The sequence below is a fragment of the Xiphophorus maculatus genome, chromosome 15, assembly GCF_002775205.1.
Source record: "Xiphophorus maculatus strain JP 163 A chromosome 15, X_maculatus-5.0-male, whole genome shotgun sequence".
In the NCBI taxonomy this organism is placed as follows: domain Eukaryota; kingdom Metazoa; phylum Chordata; class Actinopteri; order Cyprinodontiformes; family Poeciliidae; genus Xiphophorus; species Xiphophorus maculatus.
The window spans coordinates 17,460,980-17,487,086 of NC_036457.1; the positions used below are offsets into that span (position 1 = coordinate 17,460,980).

The 26,107-nt window shown below is 40.7% G+C and overlaps 1 protein-coding gene across 2 annotated transcripts; it reads right to left on the reverse strand.

Moving 5' to 3' along the window:
* Nucleotides 1-9,943: 9,943 nt before the first annotated feature.
* On the reverse strand, nucleotides 9,944-25,708 carry LOC102236394 (chloride intracellular channel protein 5-like). 2 transcript variants are annotated; one of them, XM_023348161.1, is made up of 6 exons: nucleotides 24,994-25,708; nucleotides 14,448-14,557; nucleotides 14,212-14,337; nucleotides 13,538-13,644; nucleotides 13,100-13,281; nucleotides 9,944-11,458 (listed from the first exon to the last, which is right to left on the reverse strand). In XM_023348161.1, exons 1-6 carry the CDS (start codon nucleotides 25,618-25,620, stop codon nucleotides 11,288-11,290), a joined length of 1,323 nt encoding a protein of 440 aa, XP_023203929.1. In that variant the 5' UTR covers nucleotides 25,621-25,708; the 3' UTR covers nucleotides 9,944-11,287. The 2 variants fall into 2 exon arrangements, with proteins under 2 accessions (XP_023203929.1, XP_005798313.1); XM_005798256.2 differs by lacking the exon at nucleotides 24,994-25,708 and adding an exon at nucleotides 19,169-19,440.
* Between the last annotated feature and the right edge of the window lie 399 nt (nucleotides 25,709-26,107).

Sequence of the window (26,107 nt, forward strand, 5' to 3'; positions counted from 1 at the left end):
GAAGAGCTGCTCAGGCGGGAAGTGATCCTCAAGGGCCTCATACCACTCAGGGGGCAGTATATCTCTTCCTATGTTTCCGTTTCTGCTAACAAGACTGCATGTGTGTGTGTCTGAGTTGAGTTTAACAAGGGGCGGGGGGCTCTGTGCATCTTGGTTTCTCATTTAGTCCCAGTGCTCTCCGAGTTCAGACCTCAGCGCTACTCCTTGACCTTTTTGACCCCTGTTGTCTCGATCGTATCAGCGCCTCAGACCGTTCATGGACTCTCGCGGTGAGAAACCTTTCGTTTTGGTCAAGATAACTCCAGCATCCCTGAGTTTCAAACCGTGATGACCGGTATATTTGCGCACTCTGGCGCTCTCTAGTGGCATTTGGAAAATAAACAAAAAGAGAAAGAACTCCAAAGGGAGCAGCTTGAAAGCATTGCGTAATCATCGCAGTGGAAGGATAAATGGTTTATTAATAAAAAAAAAAAGTAAACAGCAGCTTTCAAGTCTTAGATAGACTACCAGATGGATTTAGGTCTGGACTTTGACTAGGCCACTCATATGTTTCTGTTAGTAGTGAACCTCTGCTTAGGTCTTGAGTCCTTTGGAGCCTTTAATAGGTTCTCCTTCTCGATTTTCCCGTTTTCATCTTCCGACAGGGAGGGCTGGGCACAGATTTGTTGCTTCGGCCTGTCGCTATTAGCAACACATCAACGAATTGCATGATAAATCAAAACAAGCTCAGTCATTTCTATTTGCATGGTTGGCTGATTTTCTCTTTTCTCTCTCTCTTTCCACTAAAAACTGGATGACCAAAGTCTTCAGTCTGGTGCTTTGGTCTCAGCCAGCCTTGTTTTTGAAGGACGATGAAGACTAAATGATTTGTTTTATTTGGTCTGTCTAAAATGTCTTCTAGCTCCTGCGCTCGTTAGAATTGAAAGTTTATTGATATTTGAAAACGTGTTCTTGCATTACTACGCCTTTACTATTATGTTACTTGAAAATTGTCTGTTATTTTGTCCGACAAGAAGGCATTTAAAACTTGTTTTGAGTTGATTTTTCTTTTATTTTCCTCAGGTGGGCATTCTTAAGGATCTGCATCAGACAGAATATGACTGTTGATCTTGAAATAGATTATATACATATACACGATGCTCAAGTTGTGCCTGTAATTAGTCTCACACAACCTAAGCAGCCGGCGGCTCCATATCGTCACCTAGCGACAAAAACTATTTTTGGCATAAGTCGTTTTTCACCAAAAGTGATTTTCTGTTTTGTCTGTTTCTTTCTCTCTCTCTCTTGTTTTTTTTTTTTTTTTTTGCAAAAAAATAAAGAAAGAAAGAAAAAAAGAGGTGGTAATTATTGTTATTATTTTCCATAATCATTTTTGGCAAAAAAATAAATAAACATTTAGGCCATCATTTCAGGAAGGTGACGTTGTGGTTCCTTTTTTCCACTTGCGCACCCGAACCCCCCAAAGCGTCTGCTTACGCCACTGCTCTCGACCCACTGAGAGACTCTCCGTTAAATCAAGCAAAGTCTATGAAAGCGCTTTTACAAAACCTGTAATGTCTACATTTAATGAGAGCTGCCAGTCCAAGTTATGGAACATGAAACTGGCCACAGTACCTTTAAAAAAAACAAAAAAAACCCAGAAGAAATAAAATGAATTAATATGAAAATTTGACTGTCAGGACCATGGACAGCAACCAAAACACATAAACAAAAGGCTTCTTTGTCCAAACCCTTCGCTGCATGTCAGCATTTCAAACTGCATGTCAAAAACAGCGAACTCAGAGCATGAGACTGCATAAGTTGCAACTTAACTCCCAACGTTTATGCGACATTCTTCTTGCTCGACATTTCAGCCAGGCAATGAAAAATAACAATAAGTGTATTTGCCGAACGCTTGCCTACAGTTGAAAACAGTTTCAGAATTCGGTAATATTTTTGGTGAAGAATCATCACAGAGTTGCCTTTTATTGTCTGATTTTTGTCAAGTGCTAAAAACATCAACAACGTGAGATTTTGCAACAATCAAAATGTGACCAGACATTTCAAAAGCAGAATAAGGTGACCTCTGTGTCGCGGCCTTCTGTGTTCCAAAAACCAAAATTTCCAACAAAGGCCGTGGGTGATTTGATTGTCTTGAAAAAATATATATATGATTTACTTCTTGTTAAAGTAGAAGCGGAATAATTGCTATGAATGTTTTTGCAATTTAGTCGAAAATGAAAAATAACCTCCATTTGATGTTCTAAAAAGTGGTCAGAAAATGTTTTACAAACCTCCCGTCCACACACCAGACGTTTACCAAACAATGGGAGGGTCTAACAATTAACAAGGTAATCTAAACAATTCCAAACAATTAGTTGCAAATGTTGGTTCTACACTAACTTAAATTTATTCTAACGACCCAAAGAAGAAATCTAAATTGGTAGAAATTACGATCCACAAAATTTAGCACAACGCCCACAAGTGAATCCTTGTCAGTACAAACTTTGGTTCCTCTGTACTTTATGAAATATTTCATCCTATTTGATGATTTGCTCTGAATATCGACACGTTCCACGAACAAATGATGCAATTTGTCCTGGGGAAAATGTAGAAAAACGGGGTGATATATATATTTAAACTTATTTATTTTCTCAGTCCGTCAGCTTAACGTCATACGGAGGCTCGTTGCCATGGCAACCAATAAACAGCAGCCCCGGGAGGGCGGAGCGAAATTCAAGTTCAAGTGCGTCAGGAATTAATACTAAAAAAAAAAACCCACAGAAAACATTTCCCACACAAAAAGGACGTACAAACAACCAAACAGGACATTCTGCCTGCTGCAGATTTATGTTTTTGAATTTTCATTTTGGGATCATTAGGACGTGATCCCGAACACGTCCTAATGAATAATGAAGCTTAAGTTTAACTTAAACTAACTTAACTTAGTTTAAGTTAAACTTAGCTTAAACTAAGCTACGTTGATAAGCTAACTTAAACACCTGCACTTCTGATTATGTTTTCAGAAAATGTACGTGGGTCGCCTCGTTTTTTAAATACTCTGAACTGCGCAGCAAGAGTAGCTATAGGCTAAGTTAAGCTAGCATAACTAACCCCTCCACTTTCTTCATATATTTTTTAATTAAAGTTTTTTACCGACCTGTGAAATGTGATCCCGTTGGACTTTATCTTGCTATTGTAGTGTTGACAATCAATATCAAAACTTTGCGTCCCCTCCTCAGATTCTTTACTTGCGTCACTCCCCCCTCCCCCCCCCCAAGTCACGTGATGTACAATCCACTAGCTCACTGAGCGGGACTTGCCATTTCCGTTTCACAAAGGAATAAAAAAACAAACATTTACCTGGTTGTTAATGCTTTGAATACAACGCGCAGCTGCTGTCGAGTTACTACGGTGGCCGACAGGTGCAAATGCGCAGCAAAAGAGAAACATGCAAACAAAAAAAAGCGCGCACAAATTAAATGCGGCAAGCAAAACGCGAATGAAATGCAGCAAACAAAAAGTGTTGAAAACGGAAGTGCTCCAGACCACTAGGGGGAGTCAAAGAAAATAATATTCATTTCTATGGGACCAGATGCAAGATTCAGAGAGATACCTTTACTTTCTTTCAAATTTCTTTCTCTGAATCTTGCATCTGGTCCCATAGAAATGAATACTATTTTCTTTGACTCCCCCTAGTGGTCTGGAGCACTTCCGTTTTCAACACTTTTTTTGCTGCATTTCATTCGGGGGTGTCTTCTTTTTTGTTTGCGTCTCTCTTTTTGTTTGCTGCATTTCATTCGGGGGTGTCTTCTTTTTTGTTTGCGTCTCTCTTTTTGTTTGCTGCATTTTATTCGCTTTTTGCTTGCCGCATTTAATTTGTGCGCGTGTTTTTTTTTTGTTTGCATGCTTTCTCTTTTGCTGCGCATTTGCACCTGTCGGCCACCGTAAGTTACACATGCAGGCACACAAAGGAAAAAAAGGTGCAGGAAATATTGGTGGGAACATGTCCCCTTCGGGCCAGAGTTGGTGGGGACATGTCCCCTCCGGGCCAGAGTTGGTGGGAACATGTCCCCTTCGGGCCAGAGTTGGTGGGGACATGTCCCCTTCGGGCCAGAGTTGGTGGGAACATGTCCCCTCCGGGCCAGACTTGGTGGGGACATGTCCCCTCCGGGCCAGAGTTGGTGGGGACATGTCCCCTTCGGGCCAGACTTGGTGGGGACATGTCCCCTTCAGGCCAGAGTTGGTGGGAACATGTCCCCTCCGGGCCAGACTTGGTGGGGACATGTCCCCTCCGGGCCAGAGTTGGTGGGGACATGTCCCCTTCAGGCCAGACTTGGTGGGGACATGTCCCCTCCGGGCCAGAGTTGGTGGGGACATGTCCCCTTCAGGCCAGACTTGGTGGGGACATGTCCCCTTCAGGCCAGACTTGGTGGGGACATGTCCCCTCCGGGCCAGAGTTGGTGGGGACATGTCCCCTCCGGGCCAGAGTTGGTGGGGACATGTCCCCTTCAGGCCAGAGTTGCTGGGGACATGTCCCCTCCAGGCCAGGCTTGGTGGGGACATGTCCCCTCCGGGCCAGAGTTGGTGGGGACATGTCCCCTCCGGGCCAGACTTGGTGGGGACATGTTCCCTCCGGGCCAGAGTTGGTGGGGACATGTTCCCTCCGGGCCAGAGTTGGTGGGGACATGTCCCCTTCGGGCCAGAGTTGGTGGGGACATGTCCACACCAGTCCTTCAGGAAGTTACGCCTACGCACGCAACCATGAGTGACATTGGGGCTTTTTTCTTCTTCTTCTTCTTTCATTTTAGGGGAAAATCCACCATAAGCCCCCCCCCCCCCCTCTCTCTCTCTCTCTCGCCCCCAGCAAAAAAATGTGCCAGCCTTTATGTATGGTTCTGCTTTAAACATCCATCTTCTGCGGCACCGGGGATCAGAACCCGTGTTAGATTCAAGGTTTTATGGTTTACGGTTGGAAAGAAAGTAAAAATTAAAATAAAACAAAGTTTTAAAATAAAAATGGCTGCGTATTTTCTGCAGCCCGAAGCGATGATGTACAACTCTGAATGATAAAGTAAGCTTCCGCCCGACGTGCATGGACGTGTGAGGGTCTTTCCGAGGATCCAGATCCAGTTATATCCGACATGAGGATGTGAGCGTAACCGTGCAGCGAGCGCCGGTCACCGCAGCGATGTTGGAAGGCAGCGCAGAGGAGGGAAAGAAGAAGTAGAAGAACAAGAAGAAGAAAAAAGCCCGTCCTGTCTGGCTCGTTGGCCGGTATCAGTACCTGACATCATCCTCTCACATAATTAGCACGGTGTCCACATCCTTCTCCAGTGACCAGGGATTATTTCATGTGGTTCACAACTGGAACTGAAAAACCAGTAAATCCAAGCAGGACTTTTTATTTTTTATTTTTTATGGTTATTTAACTACATCTGGGCTCTGCAAGTCTGCAAGACATGATTGCTGCTCTCTGGAGCAATTATTCTCAAGAAAGCACTCTGATACGTTTATTGTTATCTTTTGTTTCTTTTTTTTTTTTAGTACTTTAATTTTTTGGTTTGACTTTTTTTTTTTTTTTAATGTTATTATGCAAATGAAACGAACACCTGGCTTAAGCTCAAACTAGCAGGCCTCTTTTGTTCCCCTCAGTAGCCAAAAAAATAATTTTATTTATTTATTTATTTTTTATCCGCTCTGGTTAAGTCGTCAGTCTTTAGCCGAAACCGCAGGCGCGCGCCGGGCAGATCAATAATCCCCATCAAGCTTCACCACAAAGCCACTGAAACGTCTGAGGACGGAGGAGGGTGGAGGATGGTGGAGGGGGTGGAGGACCATACCGAGAACCCGATACTCTCTGAGACGCTCTCCGTCCGTCTCAGGCTGGAGGAGACGAGGACGCGTCCTGTGCAGTCCGTGTCTTTCTTTTTTAGAACATCCTGCGTCCTGATTGGACTCTTCCTCCTCCCACGCGCCCAGGGAGCTGGCGGCGGCTGACGGGGGACGTCGGAGGACAGGCGGTCTTATTAAAGGAGAACACCGGATAACAGGAGAACCGGCCGGGGGAATGAATCCGGAAACTCAGAAAGGAAAAACTGAGTTTGACTCTGTGCTCACTTTAATAGTCTCGTAGTGTACTTCTTTTTTTTTCTTAACCGGAGGTTTTATTTCATAATTCTGAGCTCACTTTATAAAAATAAAAATAATTAACACAAGCCAGTATTTTTTGAAAGAATAACATACAAAAATATATATAATTTTTAATCCTTCATCCCTCCAGAAGACTCCTTTTAAGAAAATTATTTTTGTCTACGATATTCTTATGAACTGCCATAGTAAAAAAAAAACAAAAAAAACAATGAAAAGCATACCTTTTCCTAAAAAAAATGTTCAAAGGGTCATTTGAATAGAAGCAAACACAATTGCATTGAATTGAGTGAAATAAATTCAGTCTGACGGACTGAAGTTAAACTGAACTGAATTGAATCAAACTAAGATTGAGTGAAATGAACTGAATTGAACTGAACTGAATTTTGTTGAACTGAACTCAATTGACAGATTTATATCTGTTGCATGCATTGTGTAGTGCCTCGCAAAAGTATCCACACCCTCTGTTATTTTATTGCAGTTTTATGTGAAAGTCAAAATCCCATTTGTGCATAATTGTGAAGTGGAGCAAAAAGAATAAATAGTTTTCAAAGGTTTTTACAAACAGATATCTGGAAAGCGTTGTGTGCATTTCGCCACTCTTACAGCTGAAACCTTTTGTGGTGTATGATTTTTCAAAAATTTGTAGAGTATCTCTCAACAGGAATTCTCAGTTAGATTAACTGTTAAGCTCAGTATTATTGGTTTATGCTTAAAGTTAGTTTCATTCAACGCAGAAATTATTTGCTAATGTGGCACATAGGCCATGTTAACATAACACTTTTTGTAAATGTGTATTGTTTTGTGACTTATATGTTCTTTACTAATTGTGTTTTTTGGATTTAGAGCACAAAGATGAGTTAATTTGGGTTATAAAACAGAGTATGTTGTTGTTATTCATCACCTGTCATTGTTTTGGCAACTATATCAGTAATTCGCCAGTAGGGGTCAGTGTCGCTTCACCAATGACCAAGAGGTCGAGGGAGAAACGGCGCTCTCAGGGAAATATCGCGTTATCAGACACAAAGAGAAGACAGTTTCTAAGATGGAGGTGACCGCTGTTTAGCGACCATACCACACTAAACGGAGCTATCTTGAGTTGCAGGTAAGCTGGTGATGTTAATGATGTTATATTGTGTTATATTATTGGGTTCTGTGAAGAATAAGGTACCGTATTGAGTTCTGTATGAGTTTCAGTCATCAGCTACTTTGTGCACCTCCGCCGCCATTACCGTGTTCGGAACGTTGGGGAGTGACAAAACTATGTAGATGGAGAAAACATCCAAAAATGGAAGCCAAAATGATCTTTTCGCTTCTTAATAACCAGTAACCACCCAAAAATTTATTGGCATTTTATCAATGACGCTCTTTATGGTTACTGACCGACTCGTATTTATGATAATTTAAATCTCTGGTGATGAGAGTGGGGTTTGAAAGTCTCCATACCATTACCCTAATCATTATCTCACTCTACAGATTATCTGTCAGATTCAAGTTGGTCCAAACCTGTAAAATTATGTCAAAAGAAATGTGTTGGCAAAATTAAAAGATTACCATACACCCAAATTCCAGTCCTGGAGGGCCACTGCCCTGCAACTTTTAGGTGTGCCTCTGCTGCACCACACATGAATAGAATAATTAGGTCATTAGCAGGACTCTGGAGAACTGATCTATACGAGGAGGAGGTAATTAAGCCATTTCATTCCAGTGTTTTTGTACCTGTGGCACATCTAAAAACTGCAGGACAGCGACCCTTGAGGACTGGAGTTTGACACCCCTGATCTAAACCATTCTATTGGATTTCTGGTTATGTATCTAGGGTCAATATCCTAACAGAGGATGAACCTGGTCCAGGCTCATGCCTTTTGTAGCTAGGAAAATCAAATATTGGTTCTCATATCATGTAATTTCCTTTAAAAAGTTGTTGTAGATGCTGATGGCTGTGGACAGGAAGAGTCTCCTGTAGCAGACTGTATTACAGCCACGCTGAAGAAGCCTCTGATAGAAGACACTCTTTAGTTGTGTAACAGTCTCATTAAGAGAATGTTGAACTACAGGTGGCTGTAGCTTACTAATTAAATGATCTTGGAACCAGTTGGCTGAAATGAAACAAGCAGGAGTACAAATGTATGAAAAATGACACACTACTTTCTGATGGGTCGATCAACCTTGAGAGGAGGCATTGGTGGCAACTTTTAACTATAGTTATGGAAAACCAAAGTTGTGAGGCCTCGTTCTGCTTTATTACCTAAAATCCAACAGAAGTTTGTGGCTTATTGTTATTTATTTGTTTTAGTGAAAAGGCCGTACTGTACCTTCTTTCTTTGTATTTGTTGGCCTACATAAACAGAAAGTTCACCGCAGCATATTCTCCTCTTTGTGAGAACTTACTCTAACTTTCGGGTGCCTAAAGTCCGAACAGAACTTGGAAATAACTCTTTTCAGTTTTCTGCTCCATCTTCTTGGAACCAGTTGTGGAAATACATGAATCCAAAGTTGCTGTTGTCACTAAATGTTTCTAACCCCAATGTTTCAACTGAGGAATCTTTTAACTAATTTATTTATGGCGGTGCTAGCTTGTACAGTTTTGCTTTGAATGCTCTGTAAACTTTGTGTGCTTGGAAAGTATTTTCTTGTAAAAGCGATTTTTAATCTCAATGGGATATTCCTGGTGAAATAAAGGTCAATAATATTAATAATAATAAAGTGGTTGTAACAAGAGAAAATGTGAAACATTTCAGGGGGTGTGAATACTTTTAGAAGGCAGTGTAGTAAAGAGATCATTTTCAATCAACTTTTCAAAAAATCCTTTTCTGGATAGCACGACAACAATATTTTTAGTGCATGTAAACTCCATTCAAATGGGTGTAAGAAACATCTGCTCCAGGTGCAATAGCTGAAGCAACCAGCTCTGAGATCCGACTTGCTCTTCTGGCGGGTTAAGCAGCTGTACTTCTGCAACTATAAGTCTGGCCTTTAATTGGATCACAGGGTTGTTTCTGGTGGGTCTTCAAATGTCAGGCACGCCAGTTTGTTTTAATCAGCAGAGGTCTCAAAGCGGGAGTCAGTTTACACAATTTATGCCCGAGTTGAAAAGGTTTACTAAATGTAGCCATAAAAGTGCAGTGTGCGACTCCCTGTCAGCCCATACGGTGGCCAAGCCAAGGCCAGCAACTGGTCGATCCACTTGGGAGTGTAATAACAGATTAATGTGGCTTGCCAGGCCCCAACGACCAGACGTGTTTGACGTTAATGCTCCACTGTATATTATCCAGCCTGGAGAAATGTTGAATGTGAGCGATGGGATCCAAGGACAGCGATGTTTAGGTACTAATTACCAAACAGCAAGGCACAAGTCTTGCTCCATATTTCCTTACCCCTGTGGAAACACTCGGCAGGCTCCATTTATTTTCTTTGACTGTTGTTTCTGGCACGCCGGCGTCTCGGTAAACACCGCTCGCCCACCATTGTAAATCCGACAGGCACAGATCTTTCAAGTTTTAGACTCCTTTGAGGAAAAATGGAGACGGATCGGATGGCGGCGCTCGGCTTTTCCGTCTTAATGAGAGAGTGGAGAAGAAGGATGGCGTTTGATCCCTGGCATGGAAGCCTCTATTTAAGCCTGTCAGCGGTCATCACTCTCTCTCTGTTATGGATAGAGAAACAAACCTGCACCGCTGGATTTGATCAGCTCTGTCGGTCGGGCGCGCTTAACCCTTTGCAGCACGTTCGCAATATCCCCAGGAGACCCTCTCGTCTCAGTGACAACCTTGCGATCGCCATGCAAGAAAGGAAAAGAAAAGGCAGAAGCAGATCTGTGAAAATATTGATTTATTTGCAGAGCTTCGCTGTGAGCTACTCTCTCAGTCATCAAGCTCCGGTTTCACATCATGTGTTTGTCCAAACCATACAAAAGCCTTATGGCTCTTCGAGGAAGTCTCGCTATAGTCGCAAACGTTACAGCAAGCCAAAAACAGCAAGCCCCCAAGACAAGTTTCCTCTCTCCTCTATGTGGACACTGAGACTCCTAAACCTGAACTTTTTAAGCAGTGGATGTTGATGGACTCATCAGAGTGTGGAGCTGCAGGGCAGGGCTTCTGACCAGTACGGAACTGGTCTGGAAGATGGTTTTCATCGCGCCACTAATGGCTCTACCTAATCAGACCTGATTGGGCCGCTGAATAAATAGTACCTCCATTTATAATATCATGAGGTAACTCGAGACAAAATCAATACCTGAAGTGGATTTTTAACAAGAGGGTGGGAGGGGGAAACTACAACCTTTAACTCCTTGCTGCAATGCATTTAATCCCAATGAGTCCATCAATCACAATGGCTTGTGTTTCAGATTTTTTCCTTCTTTTTTTTTTTTTATTCAACAAAAGGCACAAAATTTTTAACTTTGTTCTCTAAAAGCCCCGACGTGGGCAAGTTTGTTCATTAAATGTCATTAAATCTTTCAAGAGTAGGATGGGAATCTCAAGACACTCATAAGCTAAAATAAAAACAAACCCCAAGAATTAATGTAGCAACACCGAGGGGGGGAAAAAAAAAGGAATGACGGACGATTGAAAACTGAGAATTGGAGCTGTCGTGTTCGGAAAGCTTTGGGCGTTAATCATCCATCACAGATGAAACAAGGTGTCTCTCCCCGGGAGCCGGAGCTCGATAATAAACACAGGAGTCAGGCTAGACCTCTGTGGGCTCGGGAATAAATAAAGCCAACAACCTTGACATCGGCAGCTAGTAAAATGTTTTGGCCGTGCTGTGGAGGACGTATGAAAGAGGGCTTTGTCTTACGAGGAACGTATAAGGACAGACACAATCACGTTTGAGTGAAAAGAGTTTTGTCAGAAGTTTCACAGCAGAGCCGACTAAAAGCTGGCTTCGGGTCAAGCTAAATAGGGTTCGATTTATCTTCTGCTCCGCTTCTGTTATGCCATGTCTGCCGATGTGATTGAAATACCGTTTAAGTACAGGGAGCGCTGAATTATTGCAATCCATCACATCTGGCGCTGAAAAAGACAAAGATCTTATGTTTCTGCAGAGTGTCGCACGAAGAATATGCCGAGTAGTGTAAATTTTTTTTCTGTTTGCTTATGGATGTTGTGTGTGTTGCTAGTTTATTGCATTGGCGCTCAGGATGGGGGTTGGTGAGCTATTTGGCTTTGGCCAGTCTCCTCGCCACGTCCTTGTAGGCGTTCTCGATCTCGGCGTCTGCGGCGCAGGTGCTGGTGAACTCTTCGCGCGAGCTGGCGTTTTCCAGATACCGCCACACGCCTGTCATTTCTGACGGGATGTCGTAGTTGCGGTACTTCTTCGCGACAATCTAGGACAAAAACAAAGCGTTGTTAGTAGCTAGCCATTTCTTTTGTCCTTAATCTTAATGTTATATTAAGAAATCACATCTTAATTTAGTATGTACAGTTGACACCAAATATTCACATAAACAACATAAAAAGACATAATTGAAACAGTGCTTTAAACTGTATGACTTGGATCAAACATTTTGGGTATCCTTCCACAAGATCAATTGCTGAAATTTTGGCCCAGGTTTACAGATTTGTTGTTTACACACACCTTTTTATCTCTACCTCTAAATTGCCATTGCGACTAACATCAAGGCCGTAATGTGCGTAAGCCTTTGTATTGAGATGTGAGCCCAATTTTTTAGTTTTTTTATTAATTTTTTTTTTTTTGGAATAATGTTCTTTTCTCATAATGCCATCTGTTTTGTTTCTTCTCTTATTCTTCAAGTATAAGAAGAATAAGAGGTCAACTTATTCTTGACCTCTTATTCAATAATTAGTTGAATAAGAGTCAACTTCAATTTTAATTTCATTAGACCATAGGACATCTTTTTAAGGTTTTTGTCCTCAAGTGATATGCAAACAGTATTTTTATGCTGCTTATGGAATAATGGCTTCTTCCTCACTGAGTTGGCTTACAGCGCATGTTGATACAGGACTCATTTCACTATGACTAACGTCAGCCAGCATTATTTTGTCAGTCTATTGCTTTTGTTCTACAGTTCATTTGCACATTTCACACTAAAACACACTCATGTCTGTGAACCCATCTCTTTCCCAAACACTGTGGTGGCTAATCATTCTTCTAGTGATGATATTTGTATTTAATTGTTCAAACAGATGAGGGTGATGTATTAGGACATTTGTTAAATTTATCCAAGGATGTGCTTAACTTGTTGAGGTACAAAATTAACATGGCTATAACATAAAAAACAACTTAGAATACATTTCTCTTACTGTTATTATTTGGTGTGTGTGTTTTTTTTGTTTTAACTTTGCTTTTGGCAACGTAAGCTCTTTTCCCTATAACAACAGAATGGCAGAAATACAAAAAGCATGTTTTGTACTTTCTTTTAACGCTGAAAAAGTTATAATTTTTTATATTATATTTTTGTATTATAAATTATGACTTGGTAATGGTCTCCACCCTGCAACTAAGCCCTTCTTTTCTTCTGTGAGCATTTTTTTGCGCCAGTCATCTGGTAACATCGAGGTATATCGAAAGGCAACTCAAACTGCTTTTGAAGAAAGGCGTCCTGAGTAGAATCCAGAAAAATTTTACTTCCATACTTTTATTCTTAAGTGTACACGTCCCAAATAAAATGGTCAGTATTCAAAAAAGATTATCTGCCATAAATAAACCTTCACATGCTCTAGTCTTGTGAAACTACATTCTAAACTGAGTGAGAATAACATTGCTTTTTTTTTTTTGTTACTTCGTTAATGTGAGATCAAACTATTCCAATAAGATTCATTTGTTATTGCCAATAAGTGTGAAGTGTGTTATATATGTTCAGATTTAAATTTGTAACAAGAATATTGTCCTAATTTTAAAAATGCACACATTATTGTCCTGAATACTAGCTGTACACACAGGATAAATACTTCAACTGTTCCCATTATCTTCCTCAGTTCCAGGTCATTTAGAAATCTTAACCTACCTTCACTATATGCAGCTTGGGCAGCAGGTTGCAGTCTGCCAGGGTGAGTTCATTTCCATCCAGGAACAGCCGTTTGGAGGCCTTTTCTTCCTCCTTGCTGTTTGCGTCGATCTCTTCAGGCAGGGGGCTTGTGAGGTAATCATCAAGTTTCTTCAGGGCTTTGGTTAGACCTTTCTCTAGAGCTGAAATGCACAAACCAAAAACACTCATTGTCACACACGCTGATAAGTTAATGCACCTTAAAGGTCGTTGAGTGTGTGTAACACAAATCCCCATTAGATGGCAGCAAAGTAAATGAGAGGATCTAAGTTAAAGCCTGAAAAGTTGAGCTGTGCTGCGATCTAGTGGCGAAACATAATAAAACTGTTGTTGTAACTGTGCAAAGCTGCAGATGTAAATGCATATGTACAGGTATATGGCAGAAAATTAGCTCCCTACCGGCATTGGCCTCGGCTTTGGTGTTCTTGATGAAGGCTGAGAACTTGGCGAAGATGTCGTTTCCAGCTGTATTGGACTCTCTTTGCCTGGCAGCCAGTTTGGGATACCTGAGCGGGCATGGGGAGTGGGCCGGAAGGTACAGTCAGACCAAAGCATCTGGATGGAATTAACACCTGGACTGAAGCTTAGCACTAAATTTAAAACACGTTACAGAACCGCACCGAACTGGCGTCCCACCTCGTTTGGCGTTCGCACACTAGGGTCCATTTAAAACGTAAAAAACTTTACAGGCAATAAAAGAAGAATTAGGTAATCTGGCGTTCTCAGTCTGACTTTGAAGACATTTTAAGAGACATTAATAGAACCCAATAAACCCATCTTAGCTTTGGTTAAATATCATTAAACATGTGGGATAGAGCTTTAAATATGGATAGTTGAGATTTTAGTCACTGGATTTAATGGTATCTATGGCATATAAATATCAACAAAACCCCCAAACTAACAGTTTTATCAGAAAATGTCAGCTTTCATCAAAGCTAGCCATCCGTTACTCGACTAAACGGCTTCCTGCTCCTTCAAAAGCAACACAAAGTTGTCATAAATCCAACCAAAAGCAGGCAGTGTGCAGTCTGATAAAACACACATGGTGTTGTAAAGCTTTCCATGTGAATTACTTTGGAGGGCAGAGAACTTCCTCAAGAAACTCCTCGATCTTGTTGATGTCGGTCCTGACGTCACCGTCGAAGGTTAGGAAAGGGGGGTGCGTCCCCGGAGCCAGCTTCTGCAGATCGTCTGGCTTTCTGCAGAGGACACGGGGACAATAAGGCGTCACATAAAAACCGATAGGTTTTATGTTGCACAAATAGACCGATAGTAGCACAAAGTGCGCAGTGAGCAGCTCTTTCTTCACCTCTTGAGGTCAACAGTTGTGACGTTGAAGACCACTCCTTTGAGCCAGAGGATCATGAAGAGACGTTGGGAAAAAGGACAGTTGCCGATGCTTTCTCCATCACTTCCTGCCTGCACACACACACACAATGTACAATAAGGTCAGTCAGGCTGGTGAATTACATTTGAAGTTGAAACCAGATGTTTAACATTTTTTCTATGTTTTTAGTTGGTTACAATGGCTTCAACACTTTGTGACTTGGGTCAAACAGTTTTGATTTTGACCCACAAGTCTCTCACAATAGTCTTCTGGAATATGTACGTACCAACATGAACTATGTTCTACTCCAGAACTTAAGTAGAATACCTTGTGAAGATGTAAGGTGGTAAAAGTGTCATTATCTAAAGTGAAACAAGTTTTCTATTGTCTTGGGTCCAAAGGCCACTCAACCAGGAAGAAGAACTCCAACAGAAACATGGGAAAAAATTCTTAGAAATTGCAAATGGACACGGGGAAATGGGCCTTGATTCTTGGAGACGTCTTGTTTGTGGTCTTGCTGATTATTAATGGATTTAAAGCAGAACGGGAAACTTGCAAAACCGAGAACACCATCCCCGCTGTGAAGCACAGGGGTGGCAGCATCGTGTTCTCTGGGCACCTTGCCACAGAAGGGATTAGTGCACTACACAAAAAAATGCTAGGGGAAGAACAGTGTGTGGACATATGAAAATATCATTTCAAGACATCAGCCAGGTGGTTAAGACATGGGTACAAAGAGGTCTTCCAAATCGACTTTGACTTCGGCCATACAGCCCGGTTTATAGAACTTAAACTCAATGTTTTGGAGGGCCCATCACAAAATTCTGATCTCAATCCCATAGAATATTTGAGGGTAGAAAAAGTTGTGTGAGCAAAGAGTCCTACAAACCTTACTTGGTAACAGCAGGTCTGTAGAGGAATGGGCCAAAATTCCGAAATTGACAAAAGCTGGTGGAAGGAGACCCAAAACCTTTGACAAAAGTCATACAGAAGACGAGCAATATGACCAAATACTAAAGAAATGCATGCAAACTTCTGAACTTGAGAAAAGTTTCAAATCAGACTCTCAGAGTGATTCAAAATAGCTTAGCATGAGGAAATAGTGAATGTAGATATGCGTTTTGTTGGTCTATCCCTATTAAAATTGGTCTGTGACTATGTGGAAAATGTGGAAAAGTTCTAGATAAAAAAAAGCTTTTGCTAAACCTTGTTGGCTAAAGCAACAAGATGGGAGGCAGGGACCTTCAGACAAACCTTCATGCAGAAGATTAATGAAATAGAGCGACCTGGATTGGCAGCATTTCCATGAGGGGAGTAGTACTATGACAAGCCATCTACATTTATACTGCTCATATAGAATTAATCAAATAGTAAACATATATCAGTTAATAGGAGGTCTTTTATAATGTTCTAGAAATTAGACATAAAATGCATAAAAACCTGCAAAACATCACGATGTACTCCAGCTATCAGACATGAAAACATGACAAACCTTTCGTAGATGTTTATCTTATTTTTCTTGATCAGTCAAATGAGGACAGAACCTGTCCCTTGTTGCTTTTTGAGAGCAACATATAAACATTTTCTCTTCATCTGCCAAGTGTGTGCATGCTGAGATATCCTGTGTCGGCATGTAGAGCTCCATCACTGACACCTGATACAGTGGATCGGTTGAATTAAGCATATCAGGTTCACCGGCCGCTGGGGTGCGTGGAGCAGGATCTGACCCGCCGCCATGCAGAGAATAGGAGCAATGACCCCTGGGTTAGTGTTTGGAGCCGGTCCCCATCATTCAGCACATTAATGATCTGGTAATTAAAGTTTCTTGAAACTTTGTTTTTAACTGAAAAGAGCATGATGTTTTGCAGCGCCTTGGAAAATAAATCCTACAGCTTATTTTTCAACTTTTCCATACACAAGTCAAAAAAGGAAAATACTGTAAGAAACACAAAACAAAACTAGATAAATAAAATGTAATTTCCTGTCAATGGGAAGAACAAAGTGTCGACCACAAAATGTGTAGGTTAAGATTATTATACCTTCACCTTGTTATACAGAAGGCACAATCAAAATCAAAGCAGCAGAATATCCATTCATATTCCAATATTTCCTGTATATTTTTTCAAAACGTATCTCCAGCTGTGACAAACTCATAACGGATAGCATAATCAAACCTTATTGTATTTGTTTGTATGACTTTTATACATTTTTTTTTCATTTAAGAGTGAAAATCACACCTCACAATTATTCCACATCTGAATCCTTCTAACTGAACTATTAATGTTTTTGATATTTGTCCTCTCCTGACCTTTATTTTTTCCAAGAAGTCAGTATGTGCTGCATTGTGTTTGTTTATTGGATAAAATCTCCATAAAATACAAGTCTGAGGAAAGAAAATGAGGGAAAACCTCAGCAAGCCACTATGCATCAGAAGAATGAGGCGTTTGCAGTGTTTACATACCCACATGTGCTTATGTCTACACAGCACTGAGACCAGAAAACTGAAGCCCCAGGCTAAAAGCAGCTGAGTCAGCTGGATGTTCAACAGCCATTGATGCTCATAGGGCTGCCTGTGAGTATTGTTATGGCCGGGCTCGCTTGCATGGAGGTACACACAATACACATGCAACAGATAATAGTCAATCAACATCCAGAAAGTGGTGGAAAATAGCCGTCATGTGGGAAGGCCTGGTAGTCCGAGGAATGCATGAAGCCAGTGAGTTGTCAGCTTATTTGAAGCTCATAAATCCAGCAGCGTTTTTGAAAACAGATCTTCAGTGAAGGTCTTATGAACTTAGCGCAGTGGACCCTAATTCCTCCGAATGTTTCCAACATGACAATCATTAATTCCTGCACTTTATTTAGTCAGTGCATGCAAAAATAACTGCTGAGTGATGGCTTTAACCCAGGTGCTAGTTTTAACTCAACATTGAGTCATGACCCAGTTTGTTTGGTTATAGAGAAAGAGTCTCATCGGTGTACAACCGTGCAACACTCTGACTTTACAGAGACTCTTCTACATGAATAAAAGTTAACCGGTAAGATGGTAAAATGTTTCTGTTTAATAATGCAAATTTAAGTTTGCCCTGTTGAGTTGCATTTACACTAAGAAAGGGGATTCTATGCTAACAATATTAGCCTTTTACCCATTGGGTAGTTAGCACATGCTAGAGCTAGCTATCTTATGTTGACCAAAGAATTGGTCATATATTCAACATCGACAGGCCTGCATACAATTTTATACAGCCAATAAAATATTATTAGACTGTTACCTAATATTTTTAAATAAACAAAAAATAAAACATTCTAATGTTATTAAAAAAGGGTTCATGGGTTTCCCTTTCAATCCAGTTCATGGGAAGACTCAATGTGAGTGTAGCACACCTAAACAAGACTCTTTTCTGCTTTTTATCTGTGATTGTTCTAAATAAATCCTAATTATGATAATGATATATCCATTGCCTTTGTCATAATTATCATAAAAGTTAAAAGATGCATCTTTTAAACAGATTTTCAGAATATGCGATTATTAAACTTGGTTTAATATTTTTTTAACATTATGCCTGTATTGAATTGCAATTACATAAAAATAGATTATTTTGTGTTTTTCCTGTTAAACAGATTATAAATTCAATAGAACTTGTTAAAAATAATGTAGAACATGCAACAGAAAATTCATTAAATGAGACTTAAACCTGACCACAAGGTGGCAGCAAAGTGCTCCCCATTCATTCATTGGTACGTGTTTACTATTCCTCAACAGGCATTAGTGCAATTGCATACTTTGTTATGTTGATAGTAGTCTACAAATGGTTCCTTGGTGTTCTTTAGACACTACTAGCCTTCTTCTTCTTTTGGTTAGAAACACAACGTAGCCCTTTTTTGTTAAATCAACATAACAAAGTGATAAAATTTTCCCAATCCATTTTTTTCCCAAGTCCCTCTGAAGTTATTAACTGCTGTTAAAAAAATACAGAAGCTGCCACTCCAGAGGTGCTTGTGTCTCAGTTTTCAGATTTATAACCAGGACATCCCAGGACAGCCCCCTGTCCATCTGGGTCACCTCTCAGAGGGCACATGATGAAATGACTAATATTAGAATGACAGCTGCTATGGAAACTCTCTTCTCTAAACAGATTTATATGTAAGATTTTCCATTATTCTTTAGCAGATCAGAAATTATAGACAATAGCTGTTTAACGTAAGCTAATGCGGGACAAAAATTACATAAGTTGCAAAGTTTGGATTTCTACTAACATAATTAGTTTACTGAAACAAATCAATGATATAATTGGTGAAATATTTTCTCAATTTTTATGCAGCATCAGGCGATTATTGTCTAAAAAGAAGAAGAGCCGAATGATAAACCGACTTCTTCTATTTCCAATATCTCTACATACAACATCAACATTCTGTAATGCTTTAGAGGAGGTACTTGTACAACACATTTCCCCCTGAAGCTGAAGTTCTCCTTCGGTATTGGGAACCAGTGCAGAGGCCAGCACGAGCCTCCCAGCATCAGCAACTTCAGAAACGCTGTCACGGTAATCCTGCTGCTGCTGAAACTCTACCTCCACTATTGGGTTACCTCAGCTTTCCATATCACACCGGGGTCGCGGCGTAACGGCTGAAATTCTGCTGCTGCACTCACCCAAACTTCATCAAAACGTCAGAAAATCCCCAATCCCATTTCTCTGTCTTACCTTCACAAAAAGTTCTATATCAGGTTCTCTGTCCTGGCTGTTGGTGGACATGCTGTCTTGCTCTTTGTTTTGTTTTGCTTCCTTTTAAGTTTGTCTCGTCATTTGAGGTTTACATCCTCCATGGAAGACATCCTCTCTGGAAGGATTCCTTTAACCATGAGTGATCTCACTCTCTCTCTTCTTCTTTTTTTTGTCTTCTCTCAACTTGAGCAGCTCTTTAATCCGAGGCCGTCCACCTCAGTTTGGCCCCTCTGAAAATAAATTTCCCTCCTCGTCGTGACAGTCCAGGTGTTGGGTATAAAGCCTCGCGCCCTGATTTAGACTCGGATGAAGAGCAGAGGCACGGCTCATCGACACAGAGTGCTGAACAGGTGTCAGGCCTCACCATACCAGGGGGTGGAGCCCCATCTCTCAAATCCATCCTCACCAGCAAACCCCCCCCCCCCCCCTCCCACAAATAAAGCACATCTTATCTCCTATTTTCAGAATCCATCTGCATAAAAACCTAAAAAAAAATTCTATTTCCACAGGGTTATTTAGTCTGATGGCTTTTATTTGTCAAATAAAAATAAGAAGGGGGGGGAGGGGAAAGCCTGTTTTGATTTCTACATATTCAGGCAAAATAATTCCCCCCCCCCCAAAAAAAATACAGTCATACTTATTCCACTTTGAATTCTCATTCCTGTCACTTTGTTGGTTATTTTTATTTTTTTTATTCCTGGAGCAGAGGAGCGACAGCGTTCATATTTAATTCATGGTCCGCATGCGTCTGCTCCGGCAGGTTTTATGTGATCACCAGCAGCAGTGGAGACAACTCCTCAGTGGCTCACTGATGTCTGATTTGGTCTCTGAAGGCGGGAAGTAGGAATAATTTGCATACAAACTGTATGGCACTGCAAAAGGAACTGGGCTGCAGCGTGTCTGGCTTACAAGGTTCTGACAGATCTACCCGAGTTGGAAGAAAACAGTCCCGTCACCTTGGAAAGCATAAAACGAAAGACAGATGTGAAGGAAGTAGAATCTGAGCCCTCTATTTATAGCACAGCTCCCTCTCCTGGCTGACACAAATGCACGCATTACCAACCAGTTTCTAGGAAGAGGAAGGTCTGAAACTCTGAAAATGACTCATTTCAGAAGGGAAATATTAAAAGGCCCCCAAATAAAGACTTATATATGGTGTATATATGGTGAACATGATCCAAAAAGGTTTTTTTATTATCCAAATTAAGCCTTAGTTGATAGAAAGTATAACAGTATTTAGGTAGATGTTCTTTTCAGCAGGTCTAACCAGATTTTAAGGTCACTGCATGCAATCTGACAACTACCAAGCAACGTTTGCTGAACATAGATTTACAGTTCTGATAAAAATAAAAATAAAAATAATAATAATAATCGTCCTTCTGAGTATTGACTAGTGACCTAGATGTTGGTACGTAATAAACCCATTGTGACTTTACAGAGTTGTAAAATTATGTCGCTGAAAGCATCAATATTTCAGTATGTTGGAGAACCAGAGCAGTAGCCGGAAACTGTTGTATTCTTTAACCCTTCATCATAGTCTCACGTCTTTACTTTCAGGGATTCATCCGAGGACAGCATTTTAATCAGGGTGAGGTCTGGACTTTGACTGCGACTTTGCAAAACCTTGGTTCTCGTTTTCAGCAACTCTGCAGTAGGTCTGTTTTTGGGTTTGGGATCATTGTCCTGTTCTATGATCCGAATTTGTCAAAGTTTTGACTGTTGGACACTTGGTCTCATATTTGACTGAAGAACAGTTTAAAAACGCTCGGTGACTAACACATCCTTTGGCTGGAAAATAAGCCAGAATCGTCAACCCTCCACCATGCTTGGTTGGCATCTCTACTTTGGTCTCACATTTTTAAAGGGAGATGTTCCAAACATTTGTAAAAGTTTTAGAACTTAAGTTATTCTGGATCTTCTTGAAAAAAAAAGAAAAAAAAAAGACTGTCTTCCGGAAAGTCCACAGCGCCATATCTCTTCTGTCTTTTTCTGAACTGTGACTGATTTTCTTGGATGTGATCATATTTAATGCAGAGTGGCAACTGCATGAAATAGTTTATTGTAAATTACCGTCTTTCTCAGACTGACTGCAGTCATTTTTGCTTCTCTAAAGTCATTGCTGTAGTCTTACCATTTTGGTATTACCATTATCTATGTCTAATATTAAAATTAGTTGGATGGTCTGGAAAAAATATGCTTGACTTTAAAAAAAAAAAGCAAAAGAGAGTAAATATGTATGAAAGACAATACATTTCATTAAGCCAACACTTGAATGAGTTTATACTGAAATCTTTTCTTAGACACTGTGTCATTATTGTGTATGTTCTTTAGACAAAGAGAAGCTCAAAGCCTCACTTGTTGGGCTAATCATTCACTAGCAGAATCAAACAGTAACAGGTGTTTGTGTCTTTCCGGAGCCAAGGTGAAGGAGACTGTTTAATGTTCTCTCTTGATTTAACCCCTCCGCTTCTAGTAGCCTTGTTCTTTCAAGTTTACAGAAACCTCGTAAAAGGACACACCGTGAATGCATCCAAGCCCGGATGTGTCCGCTGGAGAATCATCTTCTCACTATTACCAAGAGAAATTACTGCGTTTCAAAACACAACAGCTGCTGTGGAAATGTTTCTCAGATAACTCTTATAACCTCCGTTGCAGGGGATGAGTCATGCAACGTTGTCAGCAAAAAAACAGGCGATGTCCTCATTCTCCTCCCTAGTTTTATAGCGGCGCTGGGGTTAATTTATAGCAGCCGTTGATGATTAAACCGCTGGAAAATCCACACACGTCTTGGAGTTTCTCAGACGGGAGGGCAACGGACAGTGGATCTCGTCAATCTCCATGACCATTTATTGGTCGGTGATTATCATAATTATGATATAACAACACCAACATATAACATTTACTAGCCAAAACTTGGCGCTTTTATCGAGCTCGTATTCTAAACGTTCGGTGTTGATAAACTCAGATAGGTGGGTCATTACCATGGTGAACTATGGTCACCGTTTATCATGATTCGGAGATAACTTGTAGTTCTGATTTGATGTCAGTTTGTGCCTTTATCAGCTTTCACTGTAAATGTGCTCAATTACAGATAACTATCGCAGAAATGCCAACCCAGCTTGACAGCGCTATGTATATAAATGAGCTAAAGGCATATCTATCTCAACTTGCTTTTAACTCAGCTCATCAAAGTGAACTTGCAGCATGCTTTTTGGGGTGTTTGAAAATTTTATCTGAAGCAGTTTACATTTTTACAAGGCGTTTTCCTTTTTATAGGCAGTAAATAGCAAACAGACGATAAACCAAGATTAGAGTCAATTTTACGCAACGTTACACCAGGTGGATTAGAACTGTTAAAGACTTGGTTTAGGGATGCATGTTCGCCGTCTGTCGGTGTTCACACCAGATGTTAGACCTTCCCCAAAGAAACGAAGGTATGAAGCTGAACCCTATACACCTCTAGGTGTATAGAGGTGTGTGTGTCCCGTGATGTTTGTGCATACAAATGGGAATCTTATCATGAAAAGCTTTGTAGAACAAAACCAAGTTCGGATGGTGCTTTTAAAGTATTGGCAATATATCTGGTATGCACACAAAAACATAATCGGGAAATTTTTTCCTAAATTGATAGAAAATGTTTACCCTTTAAGGTTTTTCACATTTATCCAGGTTGCAAATACAAACTTCCATATTATTGCCACTTTATGTGATTTCCACCGTGAAACGTGGAGGTAGCAGCATGACCCTGTGGGGATGCGCTTCTTCAGAAGAGAAGTTGCTTGAAGTCAGTCATAAACGTACAACCAGAGCTGCAGTGAATTGGTTTAGATCAAAGAGTATTCATGTGTCAGAATGGCCCAGTAAAAGTCCAGAGTTAAGTCCAGCTGAGAATCTGCACCAAGACTTAAACACTCCTGGTCACAGATGCTCTCCATTCAATCTGAATGAGATTGAGTTGTTTTGGAAGGAACAGTGGGCAAAACTTTCTGTATCTAGATGTGCAAAGGACTTGGTTCAAGGGGACTGAATACACATTTACGTGACATTTTTCCAATATTTATTTTATTTAAGACACTTCGAAAGCAATCCGTCATTTTCATTCAGCATTCGGCCATCTGCAATCCCAACGGAATACATCAAAGCTTGCGGTGGTAGTCCATAATAAATAAGTTCAAGACGTGTGAATACTTTTGCTTACTGTTGCCAAGACCCATTCTGGCAGACAACAGTGACTTTAATATTTCCTATTGGTGGGAAGTTTTCAGTCCTGCAGTAGCCGATGGCCCCGCTCCACAACTATCACTAAATCAACGAAGACACAGGAGGAACTGAGCTGGCCTAGAGTTCACCTTTGGTTGCTATGGTCTTTTACTGTGAATAAGTTAAGTATTACATGACTTAAAAGATTCTGTCTCAGAAAAGCCACAGCTTACATAACATGTTCTACAAGTATCCCTGCACATTCAATCTGATAAATACTTTTAATTATATATATAATTATATTATCTTTTACAGTAAGCTTTTATTAGTCAAGCTCTCACACTAAAACCATGTATAAAAGTGTAGCTAAAAATAAGCTTCCTACTACTTTGTAGGCATTCACTGCTAGCAATGCAGCAATCATTACCTTATGCGATGTCAAGCCTGTGATGATTTAGAAACATATGCAATACATGCCTTTATTGAAAGACCTTTGGCCATGTTAATGTCAAAATCATAAATGAAAACTTGTAACTTTAGTGCTATATAGTCATCAAACTGTAAAATGTATACGATGAAGTTAAACTTTGCCTGTTTAAAAAAATGTAATACCCGTATCAGGAGCATTTACTTTTATGGAAGGTGCAGTTCTTGTTACAATTCATTTAAAGCCTATTTATTTTCTATTGAACAGCAGAAGAGAGCATTTAAAATACAGACTCCTTTTATGAGCTATCAGTCTAAATGTCCCAAAATTTACCACCGAGCATAAGTGTAAGCAGAATATGAGGTTGCATGGGCTGACATATCTGATAATTATAAATACACGATTGAAAATGTTTACAGTATATGAGTGCATAAACAAGATGATGTTATAGTGAATACTAAATGCCAAATTTTTTACACTGCCTCATTTTTCCATGCTTTCAATCTATGGTACCTTTCAAATTGAGGGCCACCTGTAACAGACACCCTCCATTAGTTTCTGTTGTATGTCAGTAATTGTCAGAACAAGTTTACAGTATCTTGCTAAAGGAAAATGATTTCAAGACTTGGAAAACTGTTCCTCAAAATTTTATGACTGAAACTACAGAGTACCTCAAAGCTAAATGCTAAAGTTCCTCGACCATAAACAAGGCATCAACTTATGCTGATGACACAAAGCGTTATATTACCATGTCTCACAAAGTCCCAAGACTGAGTGATGCCTTTGTTAATTGTATTTTAGATATTAAGTCACGATGACGATGTTTTTTCTTAAGTTCATTGTAGACAAAGCTTAAGTTTTAGGCATTGAAACAGACTCACAGAGAGTAAAACTAATAAAAAAATAGGTTTTAATATATGCAAGGCAATTTATGAACTTTGACAGTGTGGCTCATATAAAGGAGACATCACACTTCCTCCGGTGGCTGTTAGACAATGAGCTTAACCGGAAGTGGTCCCAAATCAGATTTTTGCCCAGGGCCTCACACAACTTAGGGTCGCCTCTGGCAAGAGTTACTTAAAGTAAAAAAATGCACTTCACGCCCTCCTTCAACATAGCTTGGAGTTAGTGTCCTGACTCAACCTTGTGTTTAAAGCTTACAAAGTCAAATTCTTACCTTGACGAAGAGGGAGACCTTGGGCTCGTTGGGGTCAGCCGGGGCCGCGCTGCTGCCATCCAGAGTGACGTTCTCCAGAGTTTTAATGCTGTAGTCCACAGACTCCTTCGTCTTCGGGATGGTGTTGGGATGGGTGTAAGACATCAGCAACCCGTCCATGGCATTATCCTCATCCAGGATGTTGCTTTCAATCGGAGGGTCGTCACAGGGGTCCCCGTGGTGGGAGGAGGAGGAGGAGGATGAGGAAGAGGAAGAGGAGACATGAGAGGAGGCTGATGAGCGCCGGGAGCTGTCATGCTCCTCTTTGTTCACCCCTTCTGGCTCAGGCGGCAGGTCCATCGTCGCCACAACTTGTTGTTCATCCGTCAGGTCTCCCCGGTCTCCCTCGTCGTCGCTGGAGGACGAGGAAGAGGAGGAGGAGGACGACGACGATGAGGACTTGCTGTGCTTGTCACCGTCCTTGATCTCCATGTAGTCCGGGGAGCTGCGCTCGCCCCTCTGCGGGGCGTGGACCTGCACCTCGCTGTACAGATGGTTTGTTCCCTCACCTATGTTCTCATACCTGGGCTGTCGGTTGGGGCTGTCGGCTCCGCCACGGTGCTCGACGTGTTCGTAGACGTGATCCATAACGCTCGGATTTTGGTGTTTAGGCGTGGAGGGAAAGTTGTGCAGTGTTCGGAGTCCGCCTGCCTCTCACTGACTAGTGACTGGGCAAACTCCAGCTACAAAGCCATAAAGGACCTTTGATCCGGCGAGTGAATAATGCAATCACTGGGGGCTGTGCCCTCAAGGACATTCAGGTGAAGCAAGTACTTCTGCATAACTGTTACAAAATATATCTGTACCACGATGGGCCATTGTTGATGGAAAAGAATTAGAGACTATATTTCCACCAAAGCACTCAGAATTTTTTTTATCAATCTCAGAAATTTTCTGGGACAAAACTAGGAAATTTCTGAGTTTGAAAAGTCGAAAATTTCATGGGAAAAACTCAGAAACGTTTAGGTTAATCTCAATCTTTTTTAGAACATACATTAAAATTTCTGAGTTTAAAAAGTTGAAAATGTTCAACTTTTGAAACTGAAAATTCCCAAGTCAAAAATGTTTGACTTTG